Below are 27,500 nucleotides of genomic sequence, written 5' to 3'. Positions count from 1 at the left end.
GACAGCTGTCTCTGCCTACGCGATTGGCTCCAGGTTAGCGCTGGACGACGGCGCAAAACGCTGGAAGAAGCCGTAATGGATGACAAGCATGGGAGGGGTAGTTAAGTGTGTTCTAAAAGCGAGAAGCGTCTATTCTTACGTCTACTGACGCGTTGTTTCGAGGAGAAAAGGGGGGTAGGACAGGATAGAGCAGAGCAGAGCATAGCATAGGATGGAAAAAAGATAACTTAGGAGAGGCGAAATTAAAGTATGTGGGATAGATATCAGAGAATGCTGCTCCTCTACCAGTACGCTAGTTATACTCACCGTCTTAAGACAGCCTAGAGTAGCCACCATGATCCTTATCATCACTGCTAAGAGTCTATGGTATAGGAGTCATAACTGTCAGATACAGTATTGTTATATTTATTATATTTATTATTATTATTATTATTATAAGTCGATGAATTATCATTCTCGCCTCTCTCGTTCCGGCTCCGTCGAATTAATGGTCGATCGCCTCTCGATCCAATTCCAGGCCTTTTTGCCGCCGCACTCGGTGGGCCAACAACTTGCAAGCCTCCGGCAACTATCGATCTGCTAGCATTTTGCGCTCGTCGAGAGAAAATCCATCCCCCAAGCAGTTCTGCTCATCCTTGGCGATCTTCCAAGCCCCTGGCGATTAGGACGTCTGAGCTTCGACTGTTTGGCACTGACCACGTTCGCAGAGTCAAGCCTCCGTCTGCTTCCGTCACATCGTCAACTTCGTCAGATTCCTCAGCCTCGGTCTCGATCGCAGTCCACGGTCTCGTCACCCCAGCAAGCTGTCCTTCTGCTGTGGACTGTTGGCTGTCGACTCTTGTGCAGGGCTAGTCAGGGCCAGGAACATCATATTTATTTATTTACTTAATGTCTCCCGGTCACATTGTTACTATCATTGTTGCGACTCAACGGCAAACACGACATTGTGACATATAACTAATACTCACCTAGTAACTTAACGCGCCACGCCCCGATCGCACGTGTGAACTCCTGATCTTTCCCCCCTCTCTCGCCAGAGACGAGCGTCCATCCGGTGTTTTGTGCTATCCCCCGCCACCAGGACCCGGCGACACGCCCGCGCTCGTTTCAGCAGCCTCTCCTTTGTTGTATTTTTATTTCGTGTTGTCGTTGCTGCTTTCTCATTCGGACTCTCGACTCCCCTGCGTGTTGCGACGGGGCCACGACAGCGTCCAGCAAAGCGCCTCATCATCTAAGCGATATCTATCGTCGGAGAGGGCCTCACCCCGGCGGACCCCTTGAACCCCCGGTCCACCATCCTGTCCAGCGCATACGCTCTATATAATTATTCTAATCTTGCTGTTACCTTCTGTTCGTCCCTTCGGTTGCTTCATCTGTCCCGGAGAACAAGATTGACAGCAGACGGGTCTCGCCTCTCGTCCCGCGTTCTGGCCCTTCCATTACTGGTGGCTTATCCACAATAATCGGCAAACCGCTTTGGAACAGAACGAAACATCGCCCGGGTTTGTCTACAAACGCCCCCGAAAATTCTTGAAAGGGCCGGGTTCTTTGCTCCATGTCCCGCATCATCCGTCCCATTCGATCATTGCAGCGGTGCGCTTTGACGGTCGACTTCACGGATTAAGGGCCTTTGTCGCAGGGATCTATACTATCAATAATGGCTCAAATGGAACCACCGCGTGGGGTACGCCCTGGAGACCTGTTGCTTGTTGTTCGTAAGTCTGCCTTGGGCGCTGCGACTCCCCGCTCGTGGCGCATCTTACGCTGCTTCGCAACTGTGCACTTTCCTGTTGCTTTCGTCGTCCTGAATGTACTGACATATGCTGTTGCCTAGATGACTTCGATGCGCGGGGAGCGGACGAACTCACTTTGCGTCGTGGCGACAAGGTCGAACTGGTGGAGCTAGATGAAGGGTTTGGGGATGGATGGTATCTTGGGAAGCACATGGCGAATGGCACAACGGGCCTTTTCCCTGGAAGTGAGTTCTCTTCAGTGCTAAGAGCGATGACTGGCAGCTAATGTGTCATAGTCTACACAACCCCGGCACCGAAGATAAGCATCCGCAAGGTCATGACTGAGCCTGCTCCATCTATCATTTCCACTGCAGACAGTACAGAAGACGCAAGCCCGAGCTCGACTGTGGGCACTGCAGACGATGAAGAAAGCCGCCCGGGGTCTGGCAATGCAGATATGACTCCTCAGGGGTCCCGACACGCGAGTACTTCAGGGATACTGGCCTCCTCTCTGGAGTTCCCCGCGGCTGCTCAATCCCCAAAGCAATCAAAAAGATCCAGCTCTTCTCCACTGCCGTCCACGAATTCTCTAGCCGTCGGAATCCAGAGGACGATCAGGGATTCGCTGCATAGCCCATTCAACGGAGAGGACAGTCCTGTGATGAACGAAACGTTGAGTGTGATCGACGAGCATATAACCGACCTCAGTACGCCTCGCCATAGTGTTGCTGGCCAGGAGCTGAAACCCGTCAACGATTCTGGAAGCGAATACAGCAGCCACATCGGCCACCGGCTATCTTATATCCACGGCCATGAGACCGATGAGGAAGAGGAAAGTCAGCCTACTGAGGAACAGGTGCGAAAATGGAGCCACATCGAAACTGCTAAGCAGCTACGGAATATTGGTGTCGAGCAGAAGCACTGTGATATTTTCCAAGAACAGGAGATCACCGGTGATGTCTTGTTGGAAATGGACCAAGAGTTCTTGTTTATGAAGGAGTTCGACTTCGGTGTTATGGGCAGACGACTAAAGACATGGCACAAAATCAAAGCCTTCCAGGAAGAGATCAAGGGATTCGGACAGCCTCGAGGGTCAGTGTCGAGCTACTCCGGCCGCGATGCCTCTCCCGAACGCGCCATGAGTCGGGCAGGCAATGGAACTTTCCTCCCACGCATTCCTAGTTTGTCTGAGAAAACCTCAAGCTACCATCAAGCGCGAAGTTCCACCCCCGTGCAGTCGAGACAGAGCCAGCGGAGCAATCCGCCATCTCCGTTGACGTCCTTTGCGAGACCGTCCGCAGCGTCGATTCGGGATATCAACCACACCCGCCGTCACTCCTCAATCGACACGACAGGATCCCCTGTGTTTCAGGATCAGCCACATCGTAAACAACCTTCTTTCGACCGGGGCTGGACAATGTCGACGGCCGCACAAGGACTCTCCCGTCCGGGAACCTCCGTCGGCCCATCAAATGAGAAACAGCCTCCGCAGGCTCTTCATGGCGCGGATTCGCGAGAATTCGATTCTGGGATCTCGATTGCTGCCCGTTTCGACGAGCTAGACCGCGGATACTTTTCTGGAGGTGAAGTTGAATCGCGCAGAGGCCGTAGAGTCTTGCAGAAGCGAGGGTCGATGGTGGAGAGCATCGCTCATTCCCGGAAATCCAGCTATAATGAAGAATCCCTTCGGAAGAGCCCGATGAACAAGCGACATTCTCGTTTCAGTAGCGCAGAGTCGATCAGGGATATGCTACATGTTTCCTCGGCTGCCAAAGTTTATCACAGTGGCTCCATCAAAGGTCGCTTCAGGAGCTCGAGCGGTCGCTTTTCTGAAAAACAGAGCCAAAGCTCCAACTCGACCACTCCCATTGTGACTAACCTGGCAGAGAAGCCGGCTCCCAGTTCTGGATTCTTCTCTGCGTTCTCTCCTCTATCGGGTAGAACCGACGGCGACAACTCCAGCCGCTCTTCTTCTTCTATGCCGTTTCAACAGATCAAGGGTGTCGGGCCTAAGTTCCGTCGTGCTGTAGGCCTTCGCGCAGCATCGGACGCCTCAACAAGTAACGGAAAGACTCCAAATATTCCCGATACGCCAACGTCTCCGGTCAAGGAATCGAGCCTGTCAACCGCAAGAACGGGATCAACGACCCCGTCTGCAACGTCCAAGAGTTCTGAGCGCCAGAGCACTGACGGTTCTGGCAAGACAGGCGATGCCCTCCTCATACCTCGACCAAGAACCTCGACCAAGGCCGCACCTAAGTCGAAGAAGGACACAAGCGCTTACATACGTGGACTTGAAAAGAAGACGCCCCAGGAGCAGATGTTGAATTGTGAGTTTAGCGGGTGGATGAAGAAGAAGTCGTCCCATCTGATGACTACGTGGAAGCCGCGTCTCTTTGTCTTGCGCGGCCGTCGCCTCTCTTATTACTACTCAGAGGATGATACGGAGGAACGGGGGCTCATTGACATCACGGGTCACCGTGTTCTCCGTGCAGATTCAGAACCACTTACTGCGCTCCATGCGACTATTACCGGTGCGAACGCATCTCCGGTTCCGGGAACTGGCTCCGGCTCTGTCGACCTGGGTGTGTCCGACCAAGCAAGTTCTTCCGACATCACATCTCGCTCCAAGTTAGGAGCTGATGGCCCCTTCATCTTCAAATTGGTGCCGCCGAAGATGTCCCGCTCTGTGCAGTTCACCAAGCCTGCAATCCATTATTTCCAGGTGGATAGCATCAAGCAGGGGCGATTGTGGATGGCTGCCTTGATGAAAGCAACCATCGAACGAGACCCGAATTTGCCGGTTGAAATGACAAACAAGCAAAAGACCATCAGTCTGAAGCAAGCTCGTCTCTTGAACCAGCGTCCTCCGCTGCCCGGGCTGACTGAGCAAGGAAAGGAAACTGCTAAGGAAACTACCGATTCTTCTAAGGATGAAGACAAAGGGTTAATGATACACGGTCTCAGTTTTGAGAAGTCTCTGGACGGTGAGAAAAGCGATGGCGAGAAACCACAGTTTAGCAGTCTTGCGAAAATCGATACCGGTCCCAGTTCCCTGCTTCCAGAATCCCTTGCCGAGTCGACGACATCAGAGCAGCGCTCGGAGACAAATTACTAATTTCTATTCTTCTTGACGGCCTTCAGCGCTTTGCTGGAACGTCTTTCGAATTCCTGAACCATATTTTCCGCATTTGCGGCCGGTCTTACGCCCCTTTTATTACACCCTTGGAAACGTCGGAATAACTAGTTACAAAGGCGTTCTACGAGATATACCCTTCATTTGGAGGTCGCTGTGGCGACTTTCTATTTTCTTCGGTTCTTATGACATGATCAAATATAATCTTTGGAGGAAGGCACATTATATAGCTCCATTACTGGCGAATGGAAGGAGATTGTTTAACGGACACTCCCCTTGGTTAGACACAGGGAAACATGACGCATACGTATAGCTCGATTATTTAATGCCATATTGTAATTCCTGTTCTCAAGAGAAAAAATCAAAAAACAACATCAGTATTCCTATTGTAGCCGAATTCGAGATTGAGCATTCTCAAGTAATAGACTCTTCTTCATCGTGTTCGTGGAATCCATCCATTTGCTCGGCAAGCCGAATCCTCGGTATTCGGCTCGCAGTCTGTCGTTGGGACGGCATAATTACTTACCAGAAACCCTTTGCTTCCCCTTTTCTAAACTTCGCGCTGATTACCACCGGCAGCATCTGCACCTCTGGCCTCCATCCGCTCCTTTGTCGTCTTTCTTTTCGTCAGTGATGGGACTCTTCAATGTTCAAATTCGTGCCTCGTTAACCACATTCCTTTCTCTATGTTTCTCCGCACCCTCCTGTCCCGGGTCCTCGTCATTCTGCTACCGCTATCAATAGCGTCCACCATATACCTCTACCTTTACCCAATATTTCATGGCTGCGCGTTTCCACTCCCCAGTCGCGACGCGCGACAGTCTTCGCTCTGGTCGAATGGCTTCGTGAACACACTCCTGCAGCATATCGTGCCCGATCACGCGACAACTGAGGCACCCGCTGTGTTTCGTCTACTAGTCCTCGCGGACCCCCAACTCGAAGGCGACAGTTCGTTACCAAGTCCAGAAGATGAATTCGTACCGCGCCTCATACGACATTGGGATACTATCAAGGAAACAGCAGTGGGAAATGTGTCATTAGACCCAGAGTCGGAATCGGACCCGGTGACCGTGATTGAAGCGGTTCAATCTGCATTACGCACGATTATCTGGGAGGATATACCAGATTCGTTGCGCGCCGCGAGGAAACGTCTAGATCTCTTTGGAAACGATTATTACCTCGCGCATATCTACCGGACGCTGCATTGGTGGAGTCGTCCGACGCACGTCACGGTTCTTGGAGATCTGATCGGAAGCCAATGGGTGACGGATGAAGAGTTTGAGATGCGCGGATGGAGATATTGGAATCGAGTCTTTGCCGGTGGGGAGAGGGTCGATGATGAAATTACAATCACGGGCCAGAAGGGATATAATAATGATAAGAATAACCTACAGGAGGCAGCAGCAGAAGAAGGACAGCAGCAACAACAACAACAACCGCAATTGGAGACTTTAGAGAGGTATAATTCGAGCTGGGAGCGCAAGATCATCAACATTGCTGGGAATCACGATATCGGATATGCTGGAGATGTGAGCGAAGCGCGACTTGAGCGATTTGAGCGCGTCTTCGGTCGTGCCAACTGGGACATACGATTCCAGCACCCACTCGACGGTGTAGATGCTATTACTACAAATCATTCCTCCACGACGACGAAAATACCTACACTGCACATTATCAACTTGAACGATCTCACCTTGGACGTGCCGGCGTTGTCGCAGGAGATCCAAAGCCAAAGTTATGATTATATCAACGATGTCATCTCACACCGTTCATACCCAGTCGGAGACGAGAGTTCATTTACTCTCCTTCTGACACATGTCCCATTGCATAAAAGGGAAGGTATATGCACCGACGCGCCGTATTTCTCTTTCCACGAGTCCGACGACGAAGACGGAGACGACGGTGTCCCGCGATACAGGGAAGGCGGGCTGAAGGAGCAGAATCATCTCAGCGATCACGCCAGCGCCAGCGCCATTCTCCAAGGCATCTTCGGGATGAGCGGTGATAGTAACGTCCCTGCCGGGGGCCGAGGACGCAATGGGGTAATCTTAAATGGCCATGACCACACTGGATGTGACGTGGTTCATTTCGTGAATCGATCCATTGAGATAGATACCAAGGCCGACGAAGGAGAAGAGAAAGGAGAAGAATCAACCGCCTCGACTCTATCCTGGAAGTGGGACGCTATACGATATGAGAAGTCTGCCAGTATTCTCGAAGACCAGGAAACTCCATCCGTGCGCGAAGTGACGCTCCGCGCCATGATGGGTGAATATGGCGGTAATGCAGGTCTGCTCTCGGTATGGTTTGATTTCGATCCCGCGGTCAATGAATGGAAGTACGATATCGTTATGTGCAAAGCTGGCGTACAGCACATCTGGTGGGCAGTCCATGGCGTTGGGATTGCAACTTTGGTCATTCTGTTCATTTGGATGCTACTCGGCCTCATTGAGGGTATGTTGCCTGCTCGTTCAGACCAGAAAGCCAAGAGCCAGACTGCTATGAACGATGCAAAACATGTACAAGATGGGTCACTGAAATGCGTGCAAGAGGGGAAAAGGAAATGATGCATCGCATTTGCATCGATAAAAGAAAAGGAAAAGAAAAGCAGCGAGTTTCGTGTATATTTTATTCCTAGTATCAGGGTCGAGACAAAAGGGTTCGAGGCAAACAAAAATGGGGAGCGTACGTTTACATTGCATGTATATACATAAGTATCGAAAGAATTACTGGTCGGGTATAGTTTCCTGGCATGTGTTATTATACTATATCCCAGCGCCATCTGTACGATAGATTACTATATGAAATCAGATTTCCATTTACAGCTGGTATCGAGTAGTTAACTCTTATCACGAAACTACGCATGTTAGACAGATATTAAGACTGAAACGCATCTTTTTACGGAGGGTTTTCTTTCATTGATGACTGTCCTTTCTTCCCTTGACAACGAAGAAAAGGGCTAACTCGAGTCCCCTTCCACTCAAATCCCCCCTTGTTCGACTGGTCCAAAGTCGGGTAATAACCTCGATCTTCGGTGTCTGCGAGTTGGCATTGGCTCCGTAACTAGCGTAGGCACATGTATGGATCCTTTTCTTTTGGTGGATGTATTGAAATTTTTTGACACTGCTTTTTTTCTGCCAGGATAGGAGAAGAGGGAGAGCGGGAAAAGGAGGAATAACTGGTAATAGGAAAATGAATTCGGCTAAAAGAAGATTCATGTGGACAACTCCCCCATTCCGACCTGGTATCGCGTCATTTCTTCTTTCCTATTCAGATTTCCCTTTTTACATGACAACACCGGAGTTGGAGGCAATACGCTAAGAGACAGAGTTAATTGATTTTGTCCTGGATGGTGGAATGCTGTGTGAGATGCTTACCGGCCAGAGCTCAGCGGCCTCCTTTCCGACGGGGCCAGTGATGGCCGAACCCTTCATCTCACCCTTGGCGTTGACGATCTGTGTTGGAAACGTGGTTAGTACTTGTTCAGCTGCATGTATGTGCCAGTCTTTCACGGCCCCCGTGGTGCTGGAAGAATCCCAAAGGAAGAGGGTATCCATCCTCGTCAAGTATTGACCCAAATCAAACGAGTTCCGATCACATCCAGCCATGAATATCCAAAATTCATCCAGCACCACGAGATACCACGATGACCAGATAAGGAATCCATCCACTCACCACACCAGCGTTGTCCTCGAAGTAGAGGTAGATACCGTCGGCTCGTCTCCAGGGCTTGCTCTGACGGACGACAACGGCGGGCATGACCTTCTTTCGCAGCTCGGGCTTTCCCTTCTTGACAGTGGCCATGACCATGTCACCAACACCGGCAGCGGGCAGACGGTTCAGGCGAGCACCGACACCCTTGACGGAGATGATGTACAGGTTACGGGCACCGGAGTTGTCGCAGCAGTTCATCACGGCGCCGCTATAAGACGAATAAAGTCAGTTGAAACCATTCCTTCAATTTTTCTTTTGCTTTTGATCGCCGATGCGTGAGCTGTGTTTGTATTTTCGGCGGATGGAATTTCACAGGAATGAAATCGAGGAATCACAGGCGATAGTGTTGTCGACATCGAGAGAAATTTGTGCGGGGCTTAAGTGGAATATATGAATGGAGGCACATACACAGGCAGACCGAGAGTCATCTTCAGCTTGTTGCCGGCAACACCACGACTATAAGCAGAAATTCATGTCAGTACATCATTCTTCTTTCATCGCACAAAAACCAGCCATTTTTCTTTTTTTCCCCATCCAATATTTGGGCCCATCTCTCTCTCTCTTCCTGTCTCGAATTGCTGCCGCACGAGCAAGAACCACAAGCCCATAGATCGCGTAGTGTGCGTCGCTCGAACATGGAAATCCCCCGGAAAATCAGAGTCATTGAGCACTCACCCTCTCTTGGTAGACATTTTGGCTAGGTATCACGCAAACGGGTTCGGATACTGGCAAGGGAAAGAAGGGTGGAAGGTCGTGAGGGAACTGGCGACGTCGAGGTTGGACTCTTCGCTCCGGTTGAATTTCCAGCCTGCTCGATCTCGCTTAGTGTGGGTAGTGTGCAAAATCTTGGCAGCCGCTCTTACTGGCTCCCGCGGAGTAGGGTCACGTGTGAAGCCCTAAGACTAGCCCTTTCTCGGATAGGTCCATATCGCCGCGCGAGAGAGTACAAGCAGTAGTTAGTTATCTATACAGAGTATTATTATTATCTGTCTACTCTAAGTCGCTGCCAGTTATTAAGGTTACTGCTAGTGTTCTCTTGATCCTTACGATGCGAAATATTAGACTGCAAATGCCGCTTTTCTCTAGATGGCGCCATTATCGAGGAGCATAACGTGCTCTATTCAGCAAGCATCTAAGCACTCCAGAGTAGTCAGCGCCCTCTAGAGCGCTCAATGCTATTAAGCAGCACATAGATATGGAAATACAAATACAAGATCTAAGGAAAAGGTACAGTTAAGACGTAACCTCCTGAATATCTGGGCACATATAGGCGGGGATGAGACAGCAACAAAAGAAACAGAAAAAGAAAGAAAGAAAAGAAAAGAGAAAAGAAAAAAGAAAAAAGAAACGCTGTATGCAAGGAAATAATACAAGAACAACCTAGACCAACACCATACCTGCCACTGTCCGTTGCGCCGGAGCCAGGAAAGAAGAGTTCACCCCATCATCAGCAGAAGTCTATTCTTCGGTTTTTGTCGATTCCTCCGGCTTTTCAGAGCTCTCCTCCGGCTGAGCGGGCTCCTCTGCCTTCACAGGTGCCTCTTCTTCCTTGGGTGCCTCAGCAGCACTTCCCGTTGCTTCTGCTGCTTCTGCGGGCTGAGGGGCGCTAGGGGCTGGAGAACCGGACTTTGCCGGAGACGTAGGCTGCTCTGAAGCTTCAGGAGCAGCTGCGGCCGGAGACTCTGGGGGGGTCTTTTCCTGCGGTCCGTTAATGGGCGCTTCGGTCTGCTCTGATTCTGGGGCCGGAGCACCCGCATCTTCCATAGTCGTGTCTTCATCCTGGGCGACAGGTGAAGCTGGGCGCGTAGTAGGTACGGAAGCAGCAGGAGCTTCTCCTTCACCAGTCGTGCCATTCAATTCTGCGGCAGGCGTTTCCTCCGCTCGCGATGCCGGTTCAGCGGGGATAGGTGAAGGCTGCTCTTCAGCGCCGGCTTCTGCTGCCTCGCCCATCTTCGTGTCGGCCGTCAAATCCATCTCATCCTCGGGCATCGATGAAACGTCCCTTGGAGTCGCAAGGCCACTGTCAGGCCCAGAATCTGCGACATCGAGGTTGCGGTAGCTCTGTCTGTTCCGTCGCTTGGGGACACCTGGCTGGCGACGAATCCCGTTCGTTCCATTCTCTGCTTCATCCTCACTGTCGCTGAGTTCGCCCGCTTTCTCGATGTACTGGTCAAAGCGTCTCTTCGTGAATCGCTTATCCTTGTTCTCGTCTTCGTCCAGGTCGTCAAGGATGGCATCGGCCTCATCATCTATGCCTCCGAGCAGGGGGTCACGAGGCACGTCCGTCATCTGAACAGATGGCGCAAACGCAGTGCGTTTGAGATTCTCTACGACTTGCGCTCGAATTTTGTCCAGGTATTCTTTGGTGTTCGCGTTGTCCATATTTGAAGGTCGGACGTCGAGTTGGTAATCCGGGGAGAAGTACTATGATCTTTTTAGTGGATAGTTCAATATATGCGAACTGGAACTCCATACCTCATAGTAATCGTTGTACGGGAGCTCGGATCCTAGCTGTTCACCACAGAGAATTCCGGTCTCGAAGGCCCAGGTTCGAGCAACATTCCTCATGGTATAGCCACCTCCACCCACGACGAGAGTCGGCAGGTTGAAACTCTTAATAAAGTTGATACAGTTTGCATGACCGCGCATGCTCAGATTGAAGCATCCCAGGCGGTCTCCAGAAAGACTGTCGCCACCACACTGGAGAACGACGGCCTCAGGACGGTACCACTCCATAACACTCCTGATGACAGGTTCGAAGATGCTCTTGTAAGAAAGATCATCGATGCCGTCACGCAACGGGAAGTTGACAGCATAGTTCTTTCCCTGGCCGACTCCAATATCGCGCAGTTCACCGGTACCGGGGAAATATTCTCCATATTTGTGAAACGAGACCGTCATCACGCGGTCCGTAGTGTAGAAAGCCTCCTCGACACCGTCACCGTGATGAACATCAATGTCAACGTACAGGACACGCTGCCTGAATCGCAAAAGTTCCAGGATTCCAAGGACAATGTCTGTGGTTGTCAGTAACTGTACATCTCACTGCGCACCTGTTTGAAAGCATACCGTTGACATAGCAGAAGCCGCTTGCCTCGCTCTTCTTGGCATGATGCAGACCACCAGCCCAGTTGATAGCGATGTCACATTTATTGCGATTAAGACGCGCAGCGCCCTCCATACTACCTCCGGCACTGATACCGCAAAATTCGAACAAACCATCAAAGACGGGACAGTCATCACCGACATTGTATTTGCCCTGCTCTTTCGCAAACGAGTCCATATTGTCGGGAGTGACCTTTGAGAGGAAGTCGATATATTCGTCCGTATGGAACTGGGTCATCTCATATCTCGACGCTGGTTTCGCACGCTGGAAGTCACGAGTTAGCAGCCGCGACGAAACGTGTGGGAGCGGCAGGAAAGAATCACTCACATAGATCTCCATTTTCTTATATAGTCCGTAGTTCATGACCAGACTGTGAGCCATCCTTATACGGTGTGGCTTCATGGGATGGCCCGAGACATAGGCATAGTTGCCGACATCCGAATCATAAAAGTAGGCGACTCGTCTATTGCTGTCGCCCAGGTTGTTGAAGCTGATGGGCTCCACGCCCGCGGCGGCGGAAGTCATCGTGAAATCGTCCTTGAGGGAGGTCACGATAGGAGAAAAAAAAGGTGTATATAGACGAGATCAAGTAGACAGCGCAGAAGAAACGACGTAGAACCCTGGAGAAGACGAGTGGACTGAGGCGGCGAAGCGGAAGTTATCTAGGTCTAGACAAGTGGGAGGCGTCGCATAAAAGCGATGGCTGGGAGACACAGCAACCTTCGTATTCACCTATCCAGAACCAAAGTGGATGGAACCACCTGCGGTTGAGCGAGATTGGGATCTCACGGAAGGGATTGAAGGTGAGCGAGTGGGAGGACAGAGGGGAGAAAGATGGTCTTCGTAGCTTTCTAGGACTTTTGGGGGAGGCGGAACCGGAGGAGCCCACGGCAGGGCGACCCGCGGAGCTCTAGCGCTTGGCACTGCGATCGCCTCCGTCAACGCCAGAAGCAGCCTCTCCCAGCTTACAGCTTCAACCACCTGCGACCACTCCCCCTCCACCTTCTGATTCATCCTCCTTGGTGAAGACACATCAGAAGCCGGGTTCATTCGCTTTTGATTCAGATACCCTCACATCCCGCCTTCTTCGCTCGCGAAGGTCTACCTGCTTACCTATCATCTCTGGAAGCTTCCCTTGAAGGAAGCTATCCTCGACCTACTCTCAGTTGTTGTCGCTACACCTGTGATATCCGATCTCACATTCCATCATGGAGCGCTTCAACCGGATGCTCCAGGCTGCTCATGGCATGGGTATGGGTGCGGCCGCCCCTGGTGCGGTAAGTTGGTGTTGCGTCACCTTTCAGCCTATGTTGTTTGCCTCGATCACCTGGTCGTGATCCTTATGGCAGGCGACCAACTTGCTCCAGCGCCAAGAATCCCTAAAGATACTGGCTGTAGTGTGCAAAGTGTCTAGGAAAACGGAACTAACAAGTGCTTGTTCAGGACACCCCGAACTTGATCGATAATGCGGAGACCGTACACATTTCGTCGCTGGCCTTGCTGAAGATGCTCAGACACGGCCGCGCAGGTGTACCTATGGAAGTCATGGGTCTGATGCTGGGGGAATTCATCGATGAGTACACAGTGCGGGTGGTGGATGTTTTTGCCATGCCTCAGAGTGGTACGGGTGTTAGTGTCGAGGCTGTCGACCCTGTTTTCCAGACCAAGATGATGGAGATGCTGCGACAAACAGGACGGTACGTTTGAGAAATCCCTAAAGGATATGGCTTCATGAATCATACTAACTGTCCTGTGTTGGCTAGACCGGAGACCGTTGTAGGCTGGTATCACTCGCATCCTGGTTTCGGTTGCTGGCTGTCCTCTGTCGATATCAACACTCAACAATCTTTCGAGCAACTCACTCCGCGTGCGGTTGCTGTTGTTGTCGACCCCATTCAGTCAGTGAAGGGAAAGGTCGTCATTGATGCCTTCCGCTTGATTGCGCCTCAGACGGTCGTCATGGGCCAGGAGCCACGACAGACGACCTCTAACCTGGGACATCTGAACAAGCCGTCCATCCAAGCACTTATCCATGGTCTAAACCGTCACTACTACAGCATCGCCATCAACTACCGCAAGACTGGGTTGGAGGAGAACATGTTGATGAATCTGCATAAGCATGTGTGGACGGAGGCGCTGCAGATGAACGACTTCCGCGAAGAAGGCAAACATAATGTTGACCGACTGCAGAAGCTCGTCGGGCTCGCAGAGGGCTACGAGAAGCGGGTCAAGGAAGAGACGGAGCTGAGCAAGGAGCAGCTGAAAACCAGATATGTCGGAAAGGTCGACCCCAAGAAGCGTATGTTATCTCTCTTTTCCTCCGGTGGCTCTTACGGGTTGCTAACAAACGGCAAACAGACATCCAAGACGTCAGCCAAGCCCTCATCGAAGACAACATTGTTGCTGTTTCGCGGCAGATGATCGATAAGGAAGCATCCGTAGCGAAGGAGACCAGCAGTAAAGGCGCCCAGGACGGCAACCTGATGGATGTTGATGAGGAGGTATAGATGAGTCATGCATGATACAATGAATCTCTGTTTTGTCGACCGTGGCATCAAATACTCGAGTTTTGGGTTCTTTGTAAACGTATGGAATCTAGACGAAATCCATCGCGGTAAAATCTATCATTATTCACACTCCCAATTATAGAGTACAGTCGAGAGGTGTACCAGTCACTAGAGGACGCATTGGCTATCCGACTCGTAAAATCCAACCCAGCTACCTATGAAGTGCATCCATAGGTTGTAGTTTCTGATCTTGTTGCAAATGTGGTTCCTAGTGATGGTTCCCTCAGTAGTTCTACGTCGTAAAACGAGCTGATACACAAAAGTAGCCAAATGTGCTATATAAAACTAAGGCTCTAACTATACACCACTTCGCTAAGATAACTACTGTACAAACCCACCTGTATTGTTTGTAATATATCCGATGCATAAACACCAATAAATATGCTTTAAGACGAACTCTTTGTCATGATTCGTAACGTGCAGCACGTAGACGACTATCATCACGTCTCCACCAAACGACCGCTGTGCATACCACGCATCAAGTGATCTGGGTCTAGATCACTGGCGGAAGCTTCCTCCTCTTCATCTTCATAACCGTCATCGAAGTCTGACCAGCCCCTCTCGGGACCCCAATGGATTTTCTTCCGTTCTAACCTCACCTCCAGCAACAGTCTGTTCATCAACGGTCCATGCTTGTCCACAGACGGCCAACCATCGAATTCGACCTCGGAGACGCTTGGCAAGCTCTGAAGGATCTGCCGTAGCAAGTTCCCTGCGAAGTTCGTGTAGTAATCGCGCGAGATCCGGAAGCCTTCAAAGGCGGGATGCGAAGGATCACATTGTATGAACACCTTGAGCATCCGCATAGTGACCATGTCCTGCAAACCCAAGCCTTTGTTTACGGCCCATGATTTCGGTGGCGCAGTCCAGCTGGAGCCGAGTATCAATTCTACTGTACTGATCATGGCGCGGTACCGTGGTGACAGAGCCCTTATTGTCGGCATCCGGTTGTAATCCTGGACGGGAAATATACGAAAGGTCTGCACTGAATAGAAATAATGAGCCGCTTCGTCGTGCATGCGGCGCGAAGTAAGGAAAAGAGAAATGCGCTGAGAAGCTGGCGCGACGGCCTTGCCCCTCGCAGAAGATCCCACATTGCCGTTTGATCGCGTTGGGAACCAGCGGGTGGACCGCCTTGAAACGGTCCTGTTCCGGGGCGTAAAGAGGACCAGATGATAGATTCTCAAGCGGATTTCCGAGGGCAGGTCAAAGAAACGAAACGGAGGGGACGGCTCGCCCTTCTTTCTCCTGGCTCGTCCATTTGAACCTTGGAGACTCACCCTCTCCATCGCTTCCTCGAGAGTGGCGGCCATGGCAATGACGTGCTGCTATATGATATGTACGCCAGAGGATAGACAATATAGAGAGCAGTTCTCTTTCTCTTTTACTGCATGATAGTATTTAACTGCGGCAGTGACGATTCAACAAGCGAATGTCAGTTTCTGCGCGCGGCAACTGAGAAATACGGATTTATCAGCAAAAATTTGTATCCGCACGAACGGGGCTGACAGCTCAATGGAATCCTAGCTGCCGCTCTTGGGGGTGGGACAGAAGAGATTCATCAGTCTCCCCAGCTAATACAACCCGGCATCCATGGAGAAAGAATTGTTGGGTCAAATTTAACGTCTGGGTTGTTCAACTTTCATATAACTGGAGAAGAAAAGAAAGAAGAGAAAGGAAGAGAAAAACGAGTGAGACGGGAGTTCTTATGCGGACTGCGCAAGTGGGCTTTACTGCCCGCCGCAGCCGCCACGGCAGCTCCAACTTTTTCGATGTTGATGATGCAGCGGAAAGAGACGACAGAGTCCAGACGTTATTTGTCGTCTGTCCCATTCGGAATCCTGCTCATCAACGTGCCTTCTAGGCTGAGCATGACCACTGGGGCCCGTTCGATCTCCCATTGAATATATCACCACAGACCATGCTCAGTCGTGCCGTTCTTCTTTCGAGGCCTCGAGTCCTCCCAGCAGCCGCCCGGCTTGCTGTCCCGGCCCAGCAGCCCCGATGGTACGCGAAGAACAACAAGCCGAAGGGGTCGTACAAGCTTCCTGATTCTGTCAAGAAATCGAATGCTACTCAATCAGGTAAAGCTACATCGAATCCAACCTCTCCGTCGCAATCTGCAGACGAACAACATCGCCCAGACTTTCCCCCGGACCAGGCTGAGTTTGCGTCCAATGCAGGATCACAGAAGAACACACCACCACAGTCGGCAGGAGCAGGAGCTGGAGTGAGTGAAGCATCAACCGGACAGCAAGGAGCTCAGCCGGACTTTACCCCGGAACAGTCCGAATTTGAAACAACGGCGCGTCCCAAGGACGAACCCCAACGACCTCTTCCCGACCTTACGCAAGGTATCCCTTCTACATTGGCGGCAGAGCTGGATGCTGCCAACCGGGCAAAGGGCCAAGGACCCCGTGCCCTGAATCTGACAGAAGAGCCATACGAAGCGGAAGAAGGTGAGGATGGTGGTCGCGGTGGTGATGGCAAAGACCGGTACGAGTCTTCTCTGGACCGCCGAAGAGCCCAGATGGCCAAGCTGGTATATGGTCTGATGGGCGTGGGAGCCGTCGTGGGAACCATGTATCTCGGCCGTAACTGGGAGACTGAGGAACTGGAGAAGGCTCACCCCGACGCACCTTCGGGATGGGGTCTTGGACTCTGGTATAACCGAGTCAAGGCTCGTATGAACGACATTACGAGCTACTACAAGGACCCTCCCTTCCAGAAGCTGCTTCCTGATGAGGACCCTAACCTTCGTCAACCTTACACCTTGGTGCTGAGTTTGGAGGATCTTTTGGTTCACAGTGAGTGGACTCGTGAGCATGGCTGGCGAGTTGCCAAACGCCCTGGGGTGGACTACTTCCTCCGTTATCTGAACCAATACTACGAACTCGTGCTCTTCACCACTGTTCCCAGCATGATGGCAGACCAGGTGCTTAGGAAACTTGACCCTTACCGTATCATTCGATGGCCCCTTTTCAGAGAAGCCACCAAGTACAAGGATGGAGAATACATCAAGGTATGTAAATCCCCGAAGTTCACTTGAACGTCGCGTTAACTGGTCTTAGGATCTGGCCTACTTGAACCGAGACCTGTCGAAGGTTATCCTGATTGATACCGATGAATCCCACGCACGGTTACAACCCGAGAACGCCATCATTCTCCCGAAGTGGAAGGGTGACTCCAAGGATAAGACACTGGTTGCCTTGATTCCTCTCCTCGAGTACATTGCAGGAATGGGAATTGAAGATGTGCGTCCTGTCTTGAAGTCCTTCGAGGGCACCGACATTCCGATCGAGTTTGCCAAGCGTGAGAAGGCTATGCGTGAGAAGTTTCAGAAGCAGCTCGAACAGGAACAGTCTAAGCGACCAAAACGCGGTGTTGGCAGCTTTGTCTCGCTCCTCGGGCTGAAGCCTAGCAGCCCATTGGATGGAGAGCAGAGCACGTCTGACAGTCTTGCACAGGGCAAGATGCTCTGGGACCAGATCCGCGAGCGTGGCCAGAAGAACTACGAGATGATTGAGAAGGAGATCCGTGAAAATGGTGAGAAGTGGCTTGCTGAGATGGCTGCTGAAGAAGAGAAGGCCCGTCAAGAGCAGATGAAGAGCATGAAGAGCGGCTTCACCAGCATTTTTGGAGCCGGTGAGTCCAAATGAAAAAAAATAAAGACTCTTCACACGCGGCCTCTAGAAGGCCGATTCACGACTTGTTATCATTTCTCCTCTTGTCTCTGTTCGCTCGTCTGGCAGCCTCGGTTTAACGGTCTATCTGACTGGTAGCCTTGAGGCCCGGTTGCCTTTTCTGGTCGTTGCAATTGCATTTCTGGCTGTTCTTGGGGTAAGGTCCTAGATCATACCATTTAGCATTCGGATGGTCGCTGTAAACTATGGTTGCTTGCCTGATTACTTCTAGTCTCGTGTATAAAAGAAATTTAAACTCCTTTCTAATATCATTTTATCTGCATTCCCTTACTTATGAAGTGGCACCGACGACCATGTTGAAACTACACCCATCTCAGTCTTTGTCGTATCCTTCGTTACACTCACTTCTATTGCTGAAAGCTCATTACATTCAAGCTCGTGATCCCATGATCGAGACAAAATAACCCGACTCAGACATTATATAATCAAACCTGAGGTATAATGAAAATAAAGGAAACCAACCCTAACTAAATATCAAATCATACATATCCTCCGCTAACCTTGTAGCTCTCCAGCTCCTTCCCGGCCTTCTTATCCTCCATGAGCTCTTTCAGTGCATCCACCAAGCGGGATGCCGCATCCTCCGTGATCTGATGATGGAACACTAACCGTCCACTGGGGAAGACAGTAACACCGTGCTTCTTGCCATAGTTGAGGAATGCGGCCGCGGGAATACCGTCCGCTGCGAGATCCAAAACGATCATGTTCGTCTGCACGGGGAGACTGATGGTGTAGCCCAGGTCAGCAATGGAAGCGGCGGTCTTCTTGGTAAGGGCATGAACGCCGGGAAGGAGAGGAATGGTATGTTCGAGAGCAGCGTGAGCGGCGGCGGCCATCATTCCCGGCTGATAATTGTCAGCATTTGAGACCTGTCTTGTCTATGGACAAAATATGTTTTACTTACCTGCCGCGTTCCACCACCGAACATCTTTCGGAACCATTTGGCACGTTCAATGAACCGTTTAGAGCCCAGGATGATGCTACCCATAGGTGCTCCAAGGCCTTTTGCGAGACAAATGCTAATGCTGTCAAAGCAGGCGCAGTATTCTTTCAAACTGACTCCTTCTGCGGTCACGGCGTCGAAGAGACGTGCTCCATCCAAGTGCATTGCGATTGGCTTCTGGCCTTCCGGGACGGGGAAATTGCGAACGAAATCGGAAATCTCTTTTGCGTCCTTCAGGGGGAGGATCGTTCCGCTGAGTGTATTTTCAAGGGAGACGACGCGAGTAGGAGGGAAATGGACTGTTGAGGCGAAGTCAGATTCTGTTTTTTTATCCATTTCTCCCGACGCTCCTGTTTAGATGAAAGGTTATATTATACGTACTATTCCCATCCGCAATGATATGTTTCTTAACATCGTCCAGGGTCAGATGTACCCCATTAGCAGGGTATACCTGCGTCGCAGACGCTTGGGACATAACGGGAAGAGCACCGGATTCCCAATTATGGACGTGCGCTCGATAGTCGAGGAGTACTGAGTGTGGTGGTTGCGTGAGATGTGTCCGTAGACAGATCTGGTTTCCCATCGTTCCTGACAATGTCCATAGACCAGCTTCCTTGCCGGTTAATTCAACAAGACGGTCCTGTAGAGCGTTGACGGACGGATCTCCCTCTTCATTATAGATATCATCCTGTACGGAGGCATCGATTATGGCCTATTATAATTTTTTTCAATTAGCTCCAGATTCGTAGACTCGTGGTGCTATACATACCTGCATCATACTCTCCGTCGGAACCGTAACCACATCAGACCGGAAATCATTGGCAATTTGCCGTTGCGCATTTTTCAACTTCTGTGTAGATGTATATTTGAAGGTCGGTCCGTCCTCCGCCGTAATTTCATTATTCGTGCCAGTCGATGTTGATTTCTTCAGCGCAACCGAAGTCCCTGGGACATCATTGATAATGCTGGGCGCCATGACTGCAACCAGTAGATTTTGTTTCCGATTAAAGATTACTGAAAAAGAAGGAAAAGAAGACGCAAAACAGTCCGAGCAGCTACAGGCAAGTTTATCTTATCCGTATGTTAATAATAAGTAAAACCGTCAGCTAGTAGTAGTTATGACTCCTCGTGTCGCCGGTGGATCCAATACGTAACAGTATGGCGTAGGAAAGAGGCACTATCTCGCTGCGGGGGAGCGATCCCTTGATATTCAAAGAGCACGAATAATAATGAATATATGCTGGGGAGAAAAATAATGCTTGACCTTAATGAACCTAGTCAATAATAATCATAGAGCGCGATCTCCAACAACAGCCTCTCTCTATAGTATTTCTAACCATCAAACAACAAGAAATAGGCTTTCCCCTCAGGGACAGAAACCAAAAGAAAAAAAATTTTTTTTTTAATTCTCCTTGCGCATTTTCTTTTATCAAATCACACGGAAACTTGCGTCTAAGCTACCACGAGAGAGAACCAATGGTTCCCATTATTTGGAGAATCTTCGGAGAAAGCCTTAAGTACAGCGGTGGGTCGGCGAGCGCAGAGAGCCGATGGAAACCGAGACGGCGTCTTGAGTCGTTATAATCGGCGTGTGGTTTTACGTCAACAGAATCGGTTCTAGAACTCGCTGACTCAGCTTGGTTGTTTTTTTCCTAATATTGCTTATTTATTATTTTGATTTTAGTGAGTTGTCACCTGAAGGGCTAATTTTGTTATTATTGTTGTTGTTGGGGTGATTCTTGGGGTTCGCGGTTGATGGAGTTCTTTGGAATGAAAGATTGAAGATGATGCTTATACTAGCCGACTCCTGTCGGATTATGATTATACGTGTGTTAAGTAAGTTATTTCCAGGACTAAGCCTGCAAAGTATGAAAGGCGACGATTGTATTTCTTCCTGGCTAGACTGTTTCTATTATTGCAACATCCGTGTTCCTTTTTCGCAATTATGTACCTCCTTCACTCCTTAGAACCCAGCGGTGGTGGCGTGACTGCGTCTTACTGGTGTGGGCCCGGAGAGAACTTGCCATACTATACTTTGTTACTACGTACTATATTTTCAATGACCAGATCACAAGGACAGCACTGGTAAGGAAGCGAGAGGGCGCGATTCGATTTCTTAACGGGTACTCATTATTAGGAGAGTTGTTGTATTGCAAAGTATTGCATCTTATTCTTCTTCAAACAATGACCGCAATTTTTACTGCGGTGGTAATGCATCGATGCCTGGCTTTCTTTTGTATTCGCTCCAGCACTAAGGTTGAACTTTCGTGGTGATGTCGTGAAACTTGAAATAGCTCGCTGCTCTCAATCGGAGACAGACATGTTAGAAGATCAATTAATACACATATGATAAAGATCTCGCTTGAGATATAGCAGAAAATGCATGGCCGGATATATGACAGGTACAATAAATAGCTTCACCAAACCCGGAGCGGGCTAAACGAGATCATGTGAAATTGGCATCTTGAAACCCAGTTACGTCCCAGATACCTGTCATATCAAAGGGGAAGCCATCCATAGTCCCGAATGTTCCAGAGATAGACATCATATCGTCCACAATCTCATTGTGCGTCTGTGTTTCTGGCAGTGCTATAGCGGCTGGGTTGACCGTTGAAGGTTCAGGCGCGGCAGTGGTGAGTCGCACATCCGAGCTGCCAGCTGCATGACTGTTGTTGCTGGGAGCTCGGTGTAGAATTTTGTCGCAATGGTCGAGACACATGTCGGCGACATCCCAGTCCTCTTCGTCTCTCACACGGCGGAGCACGGAGCGGAAGGAATCGACATTGGCAAGGCATGACCTAGAAACTTCAGGGTCCGTCGTTTCCAGAGCACATCTGACGAGCAATGTCGCGGTTGACGTGAGGTGGAATGCGCTATCTGAAAAGCTGTCAGGTACCTAGCACACCGGAATGGAGACCACTGATGACAACATACATGGTAGCCAAAATTCTTGAAAGTTCTCTTTTCGTAGTGATGAGATGAATTGCACAATTTCCTCTGCGGATTTTCGACATTCTGTTTGGAAATATCTCCTAGCCTCGGGATTTTCGGTGTCTGAGTTGTTGATTTCCTGAGAAAAATGTGTCAAATGCGGCTCAAATAATCCCAAGGAGTCCACGGGTAATCTTACATGTAGTTCAACCCTGCAGATGAGCATCTTCAGAGCTAGAAAGCCGAGCTGTAGACTGCAGGCACCACTAACAGGTGCATCAGATCGCTGTGGAGACTTCAGCCAGTCTGGAAGAGAATCTTCCCATGTGTCTAAATTAGTTCGTATATGCCGGAGTCTTTTAGATGTTTCCTTCACTGATTTCGGCTGAAGGCCATAAACAAGTGGCAGCAGTTCCCCCAAGATCTCGGTCAACCGGCATAATGCTATGTAACAATAGGCTCTCTTCACACGTTGGGGATTTCGGTCATTTGACGGAACTAGGACATCCACTGTCGGGAGAGGAACATCGTATTGGGTTTTCGAGATCGAGGGCGGTACTCCATGCCCAAAACTCCCCCTGGCCTAGCATTAGCTGAGGTCACTCCGAGTGCAGTTCTACGATAAAGCATACCACCTGTCAACGATAACAACTCCCCACCATAACCGAATTCGTTGATTTTTCTCTTGAGCGGATAGTTTCCAATTGCTCGGATCACGGTTTAGTCCAAGGCAGTGAGCGAGAGAGACTGTACGACCACAGTTAATTGCATTTCCAGTCATGGAAAAGATTGGTCTCCCCGTGAGGTCGATCAGAGCGGCACCGATAGTTGACAAGCCTGGCGCTGAAAAGTCTTCATGAAGCGCCGCCACTGTGAGGTTCACCGCATACCGGACGTCTGGTTTTGGATGCCGTGCAAGCTTCGGCGTATGTTTCCAATATACCAGTGACATCGCGTAAACCTGGCATAACAACGTTGTTGGAGGGTCATCTGTGGAACCCGATAAGTATGACTCCCAGAAGGCTTCCCCGTCAAAGATTGGGAAGCACTGATTGGATCTTTCTATGAATCTACACGGAATATTAGAGAACCAATAACACAAAAATGGATAATGGGGACCTTACAATTTCACAAGGTCATCCTTGAAGGGTCCAAGGATCTGTTCCAAGATTTCTTTCTGATTTTCTCCCGGAGGATTGCCCATGCGCATACCCTGTCTTCGTCTTGAGACGGTGGTATAGAGGATTGGTTTCCGCGGGTCGTTAGAGTAGACATTGTAAGGATTCTTCCTTGATTCCGGGGACTTGTTGGATCGTTCAGGAGGCATGAACTTTTCAATAACCTGCGCATCCTCTGCTGCGACAGGGCCGACAATGTGGACCGATTCATTTTTCGGGTCCTCAGGTCCACGACTCCTTGATGAACTCTGGCGACCACTTTCCCTGTGGAGTAAAGAGTGGCCGTATATCCTGTCCGATGGAGATCTACTTCCATCCTGGGGTGGTGTGGGCGTCAATTCTGGCGTGCGCTTGCGCTTCTGGCCTGCCGCCAGTTGCTCCACTGGCCAGGAATCTTGACTCGATTCCTCTCGATAATGGCAGTCGGCTCCTTGAACCCGACATAGAAGGCATGATTGCCCTGGGATATCAACCGTGCATCGAGCCTTGCGTTTCCGACATAGATCGCAAGCCCTCACTTTGTGTGACCGATAGGGCCGTGACCCAGCATTGAATGTCACTGGCTGGGCCTTGGGGGCCACGCCATTCTGCACAGACACAGTATTCGACATAGCTTGCTAGATTATATTCGTCCTTGTTGATAACACGCGCATAATCACAAAAGGGCCATATGGCCCTGTACTTGCAATACTATTCACCCGTTGGAGAAAATTCGGGCCTTACCCGAGGTCAAGCGATCTAAGTGAACGAAGTCATAATCGTCAACGGCCACTAGAACTTCAAGGCGACACACATGCCGATCTTCGAAGAAGCATATTCACGGAGACGTAGCTCAGACTGTTGGCTGTAAGGATACGCATACATCTGGAACAGTCTTTGAAGCCTATCATCATCTTTATCTCGGTATCGCGATCGTGGGGAAGTCAGATGAGTCATCGATTAGTCATTGCTCCAAGCCAATCACAGCACGCCGGGTGGGAGAGCCCTGCAGGTGACGAGCCTAAATGCTCTATTTATATTTCACCTCCAGACCGCGTTTCATCTCCAGAGTTGATGCTAGTGTTTCTCTCATCGTCAATTCCTCTAGAGAATATTCGGAAGACCTGACTCTTGGCGTCTTAGTCGTTTGCACGGTGCAACGTGGAACGGAGCTCCATGCATGCATAGGACTTTATGTACATGACACAGCCACAGCGAACATCCACAGTGAACATCCATTATTCAAAGGAAAGCGGTCTATCTCTTGCAGTCACCCAGAGACAGGAAATGAGACCTTCTTGACGTCGTCATGTGTCCTGCTCCAGATATCTGAACTCACACTACTGAGTCACAATACCTCTGTCCGATAGTGGACATAGAAAGTCCGCTGTGACCATGCCCGAGAGGGTATTTTCGTCTGGGAGAGAAGAGGACAAGGGCACAGTTGCCAAACAGCTGCATTCTCAAGATGAGACCACAACTGCAGCAGTCGATGGTCCAAGCTACGGCCATCAAGTGTCAAGGGATATACCTGCGGATCTTCACATACATACGCGCTCGTCTTTCCATCGTTTACCTTCGCATGTAATTCTGCGGTGAGTGCTCACCCGTCCCAGAAAGCGAACGCCACTTCCACCCGCCCAGATCTCATTTCTGTATCTGCGCCTCTGATCTCTATCGGTGGAATTGCTACTGAGGCTACCCAGCATCCTTTACATTGTCGACGCGAATTCATTTGCGTCACTGTGCCTTCTGAACCGACAATGGAAACGACTCTCAGACTCGGCGCCGCTTTACGCTTATCACCTGTCCCGTTGTCCTTCGTTTTCACTTACAAGTGGCATGATATCTGGCTCTTTAACTTCGGATGACCTTCCGAGACTGAAAGCCAGATTTGCGTGCGAGATCAGAAGGAATGCATTCGAAGCATTCCTTCGGCCGCGAAAGACACTGATTAAATTGATATCAAACTCCAGCTCTTCCACAGCCTTCCCATTCGGGGAAGCTTTTCGATTCCGATTTTCTTCCAACGGACAAATGCTTCTCAGCCTAAGCTCCTCTAGAACATTCGTCATTGATCTATCGTCGCGTTTCATCAGTGTGAAACATGAACTCAAGACATTACGACGACCGTTAGATGCAGCGATCCTTGATGATGGCTCTCTTCTTGCTGTGGTCTCATCTAAACACCAAGTGAATATATATCGCCTTACAGATGACGAGGCAAAGCATGTTCAAGTCCTTACTTTGGATGAAAGCCCGCGAGCCCTTGCACTGTCTCCAAGTGGTAGCATTATCGCTATTGCATATGACAGCGGTATTGAATTTTGCTCTGTAGGAGAGAATGTTCTCGCAAGCGAGCGACGAGCTGTGAGGTGCATTGCCGTGGATATTCTCTCATTCTCATGCGATGGCACCTTGCTGCTTGGATCGTCCGCTGATGTCACCAAGCCTAGCACCGTCGCAGTGTCAGCTCTATTCAACCCTGACGCTGAGATAGGCCTAGCCACAAGAGAGGCCCAGAGTCACATGTGGACGAGACAGATACTCTTTCCTGATGTTATCTCGGGCTACAGCCACATGTGCTTGCTCCCTCACCACCCGGATGGTAATAGTAGTTGGGTTATTGGTTATGATACCCACCTTAAAACATTTCGAGCTGTGAGGGTGAATAACGCGCGAACTGCAAGCGTGCATTTTGTGGGCCCACATTCAAATGGGTCATTACAAGAGACAGAGCCGCTCATGGTCCCAGCAACAGACTCGGAAGGTGAACTTGTTGCTCTGGGGTTTCGAGGCTCGGGTCTGTGGTTATATGGCCTACCTGAACAATGTGATCCTGCTACCTTTCTAAGTCAATCCAGACAGGCTAACGAGACATCTGACGCCGGTCTGGACAACGGCGTTCAAAATTTCGAAGAGGAACATGGATATATGCAGAATGATGCAAGCGGGCTCCAAGATCGAATCAACCAACCGGGTATACTGTTGCACGGGCATAAGTTGAGCGATATGGAGGGGATAACGGCTGCAAAATGGGTTTTACCACGAGGGGCATCTCAGGGCGATGGGTTGAGATGCAGGCGCCTAGTTGCAGTGGCCCCTGGCGGGGTATCTTCACCTATGCTAGGCGGAGAAAACGTCCCCATTGATGGAGGGAGAGTTCTAATCATGGATTTTGAGCGATCTCCGACTGACGGGGAGATGAAGGAAATAACGATTGAGGTCGGAGAGACGCAACCCAAGCTTCTGAGAGAACAGAGCCCTAGTCTTGACACTGAAGTGGAATTAGAGAGAAGAAGGACCCAGTTTCGCCGTCTTATAGGTTCCCCGCGACATGGTACCAGCCAACGTCCAAGCAGGCCGCGTGAATCATTCCCCGCTGCGACGAGAAGCCCTCAAAAGCTTCTCTCGACCACCAGCACTGCGAGCCGTTCCCAGCCAAGCTCCCCAACGGACATGGAATTCAGTCATCTCACACAAATGCTAGATGTGCCCTACGACAATGCTCAACCTAGGTCACGCGATACCCTGCAGAGGGCAGCTACAGCTGCAGCAGCAAGTCGGAGTCGATATAATACGCGATATCGCGACACTGGGAGTAATCCAGTGATCGAACCGCAGGTTCCTCATGAGAGCGATGCAGACAACTGGGTCCCACCACCTCCTCCTTACACTCGCGAACCAGATGGACCTCTCCCAGAACATCTCAGGCGACTACTACTTCCAGCTGTTACAGGCCCTGCCCAAAGCCTCGGTGGGCTGCCTTCCCAATCTGAGAGGGCTGGCACGAGCAGCGTAGGGACCCTTGCCCAGAACACAATCATGCGATCAAGAACAACTATTGGTCCAATTAACACAAATTCTAGAGCTAGGCTGGCTCCCAGGAGACCAAGAAGCTCTAGAGAATCTCCAATCCCCGATCATGGGTCGCAGGACGACTGGCAGAGAGGAAGGCTCCAGGGATCAGGCGGCTATTGGTCCTCCACCTCTGCCGAGGTCAATAATCTCACAGGGGCAGCTTCTGTGCAATCTGCCAACTATATTCCTGAACCAAATAGTGCCATTACTGCTGCCGCTACAGTAACGGCTGGACCATCAGATAATGTGCACCTGAATACAGAGCCGTGGTCCGGTCCAACTGGCCAGGTGCGTGATCCAGAATCACTTTCGGTTCAGATTGTTGCTGCTTCTCCAGTATCACCCATGGAGCAATCTGTGGTTGGTGCGACGTTGCAAGAACCAGCTGATTTACCAGCTCCTATACCCTCGGAGCCGGCGGTAGCCCCACGCGTGGTTCCTGTTTTGGAGCTTCCTCTTCCTCAGTCACAAAGAGAAACTCAGACAGAAGGCATTGAGAGAAGGCGCACTTTATCTCGTCCTAGATTGTTTGTTCCACGACTGCTGTCCCCTTCACGAAACCAGAAATCGACGCTGTCTTCGAAACTACGTCGAGTCTCACTTTTCCCGCCACGCCCTCTTCACTCGCAAAATAACAGTTCAACAGAA

General features: G+C 50.4%; 9 protein-coding genes across 9 annotated transcripts; 4 read left to right on the top strand and 5 right to left on the bottom strand.

Moving 5' to 3' along the window:
- Window positions 1-1,657: 1,657 nt before the first annotated feature.
- C8Q69DRAFT_398834 (hypothetical protein) lies at window positions 1,658-7,436 on the top strand (the record flags this gene model as incomplete). Its single annotated transcript, XM_028627822.1, has 4 exons — window positions 1,658-1,715; window positions 1,835-1,978; window positions 2,030-4,811; window positions 5,501-7,436. 4 exons carry the CDS (start codon window positions 1,658-1,660, stop codon window positions 7,434-7,436), a joined length of 4,920 nt encoding a protein of 1,639 aa, XP_028488112.1.
- Window positions 7,437-7,683: 247 nt separating this feature from the next.
- Window positions 7,684-9,460, bottom strand: C8Q69DRAFT_459035 (ribosomal protein L14 domain-containing protein). The gene is made up of 5 exons (XM_028630046.1): window positions 9,259-9,460; window positions 8,992-9,039; window positions 8,545-8,791; window positions 8,247-8,324; window positions 7,684-8,186 (listed from the first exon to the last, which is right to left on the bottom strand). The coding sequence occupies exons 1-5, from the start codon at window positions 9,273-9,275 to the stop codon at window positions 8,154-8,156; spliced, it is 423 nt and encodes a 140-aa protein (XP_028488111.1). The 5' UTR covers window positions 9,276-9,460; the 3' UTR covers window positions 7,684-8,153.
- Window positions 9,461-9,867: 407 nt separating this feature from the next.
- C8Q69DRAFT_172418 (histone deacetylase RpdA/Rpd3) lies at window positions 9,868-12,317 on the bottom strand. The gene is made up of 4 exons (XM_028625778.1): window positions 12,017-12,317; window positions 11,653-11,953; window positions 11,059-11,600; window positions 9,868-11,007 (listed from the first exon to the last, which is right to left on the bottom strand). Exons 1-4 carry the CDS (start codon window positions 12,212-12,214, stop codon window positions 10,042-10,044), a joined length of 2,007 nt encoding a protein of 668 aa, XP_028488110.1. The 5' UTR covers window positions 12,215-12,317; the 3' UTR covers window positions 9,868-10,041.
- Window positions 12,318-12,614: 297 nt separating this feature from the next.
- Window positions 12,615-14,330, top strand: C8Q69DRAFT_459031 (putative proteasome regulatory particle subunit). The gene is made up of 4 exons (XM_028630045.1): window positions 12,615-12,966; window positions 13,133-13,386; window positions 13,453-13,988; window positions 14,048-14,330. The coding sequence occupies exons 1-4, from the start codon at window positions 12,898-12,900 to the stop codon at window positions 14,194-14,196; spliced, it is 1,008 nt and encodes a 335-aa protein (XP_028488109.1). The 5' UTR covers window positions 12,615-12,897; the 3' UTR covers window positions 14,197-14,330.
- A 54-nt stretch (window positions 14,331-14,384) lies between these two features.
- Window positions 14,385-15,903, bottom strand: C8Q69DRAFT_459029 (hypothetical protein). The gene has a single exon (XM_028630044.1). It carries the CDS (start codon window positions 15,567-15,569, stop codon window positions 14,697-14,699), a length of 873 nt encoding a protein of 290 aa, XP_028488108.1. The 5' UTR covers window positions 15,570-15,903; the 3' UTR covers window positions 14,385-14,696.
- Window positions 15,904-16,177: 274 nt separating this feature from the next.
- On the top strand, window positions 16,178-17,915 carry C8Q69DRAFT_442616 (import inner membrane translocase subunit tim-50 mitochondrial precursor; the record flags this gene model as incomplete). Its single annotated transcript, XM_028628854.1, has 2 exons — window positions 16,178-17,278; window positions 17,328-17,915. 2 exons carry the CDS (start codon window positions 16,178-16,180, stop codon window positions 17,913-17,915), a joined length of 1,689 nt encoding a protein of 562 aa, XP_028488107.1.
- Window positions 17,916-18,439: 524 nt separating this feature from the next.
- Window positions 18,440-19,879, bottom strand: C8Q69DRAFT_442615 (pyridoxal phosphate-dependent transferase; the record flags this gene model as incomplete). The annotated part of the gene is made up of 4 exons (XM_028628853.1): window positions 18,440-18,805; window positions 18,865-19,253; window positions 19,285-19,615; window positions 19,673-19,879. The coding sequence occupies 4 exons, from the start codon at window positions 19,877-19,879 to the stop codon at window positions 18,440-18,442; spliced, it is 1,293 nt and encodes a 430-aa protein (XP_028488106.1).
- Window positions 19,880-21,109: 1,230 nt separating this feature from the next.
- Window positions 21,110-23,819, bottom strand: C8Q69DRAFT_172242 (putative C6 transcription factor). The gene is made up of 5 exons (XM_028625775.1): window positions 22,959-23,819; window positions 22,467-22,904; window positions 22,034-22,412; window positions 21,838-21,973; window positions 21,110-21,780 (listed from the first exon to the last, which is right to left on the bottom strand). The coding sequence occupies exons 1-5, from the start codon at window positions 23,621-23,623 to the stop codon at window positions 21,350-21,352; spliced, it is 2,049 nt and encodes a 682-aa protein (XP_028488105.1). The 5' UTR covers window positions 23,624-23,819; the 3' UTR covers window positions 21,110-21,349.
- Window positions 23,820-24,253: 434 nt separating this feature from the next.
- C8Q69DRAFT_172361 (hypothetical protein) lies at window positions 24,254-27,132 on the top strand. The gene is made up of 3 exons (XM_028625776.1): window positions 24,254-24,586; window positions 24,698-26,789; window positions 26,861-27,132. Exons 1-3 carry the CDS (start codon window positions 24,387-24,389, stop codon window positions 26,864-26,866), a joined length of 2,298 nt encoding a protein of 765 aa, XP_028488104.1. The 5' UTR covers window positions 24,254-24,386; the 3' UTR covers window positions 26,867-27,132.
- Window positions 27,133-27,500: the final 368 nt, after the last annotated feature.

Source organism: Paecilomyces variotii (assembly GCF_004022145.1).
Source record: "Paecilomyces variotii strain CBS 101075 chromosome Unknown C8Q69scaffold_2, whole genome shotgun sequence".
Lineage (NCBI taxonomy): Eukaryota > Fungi > Ascomycota > Eurotiomycetes > Eurotiales > Thermoascaceae > Paecilomyces > Paecilomyces variotii.
Note: the sequence above shows the minus strand (reverse complement) of the source record. Positions and strands in the feature narration are given on the sequence as shown.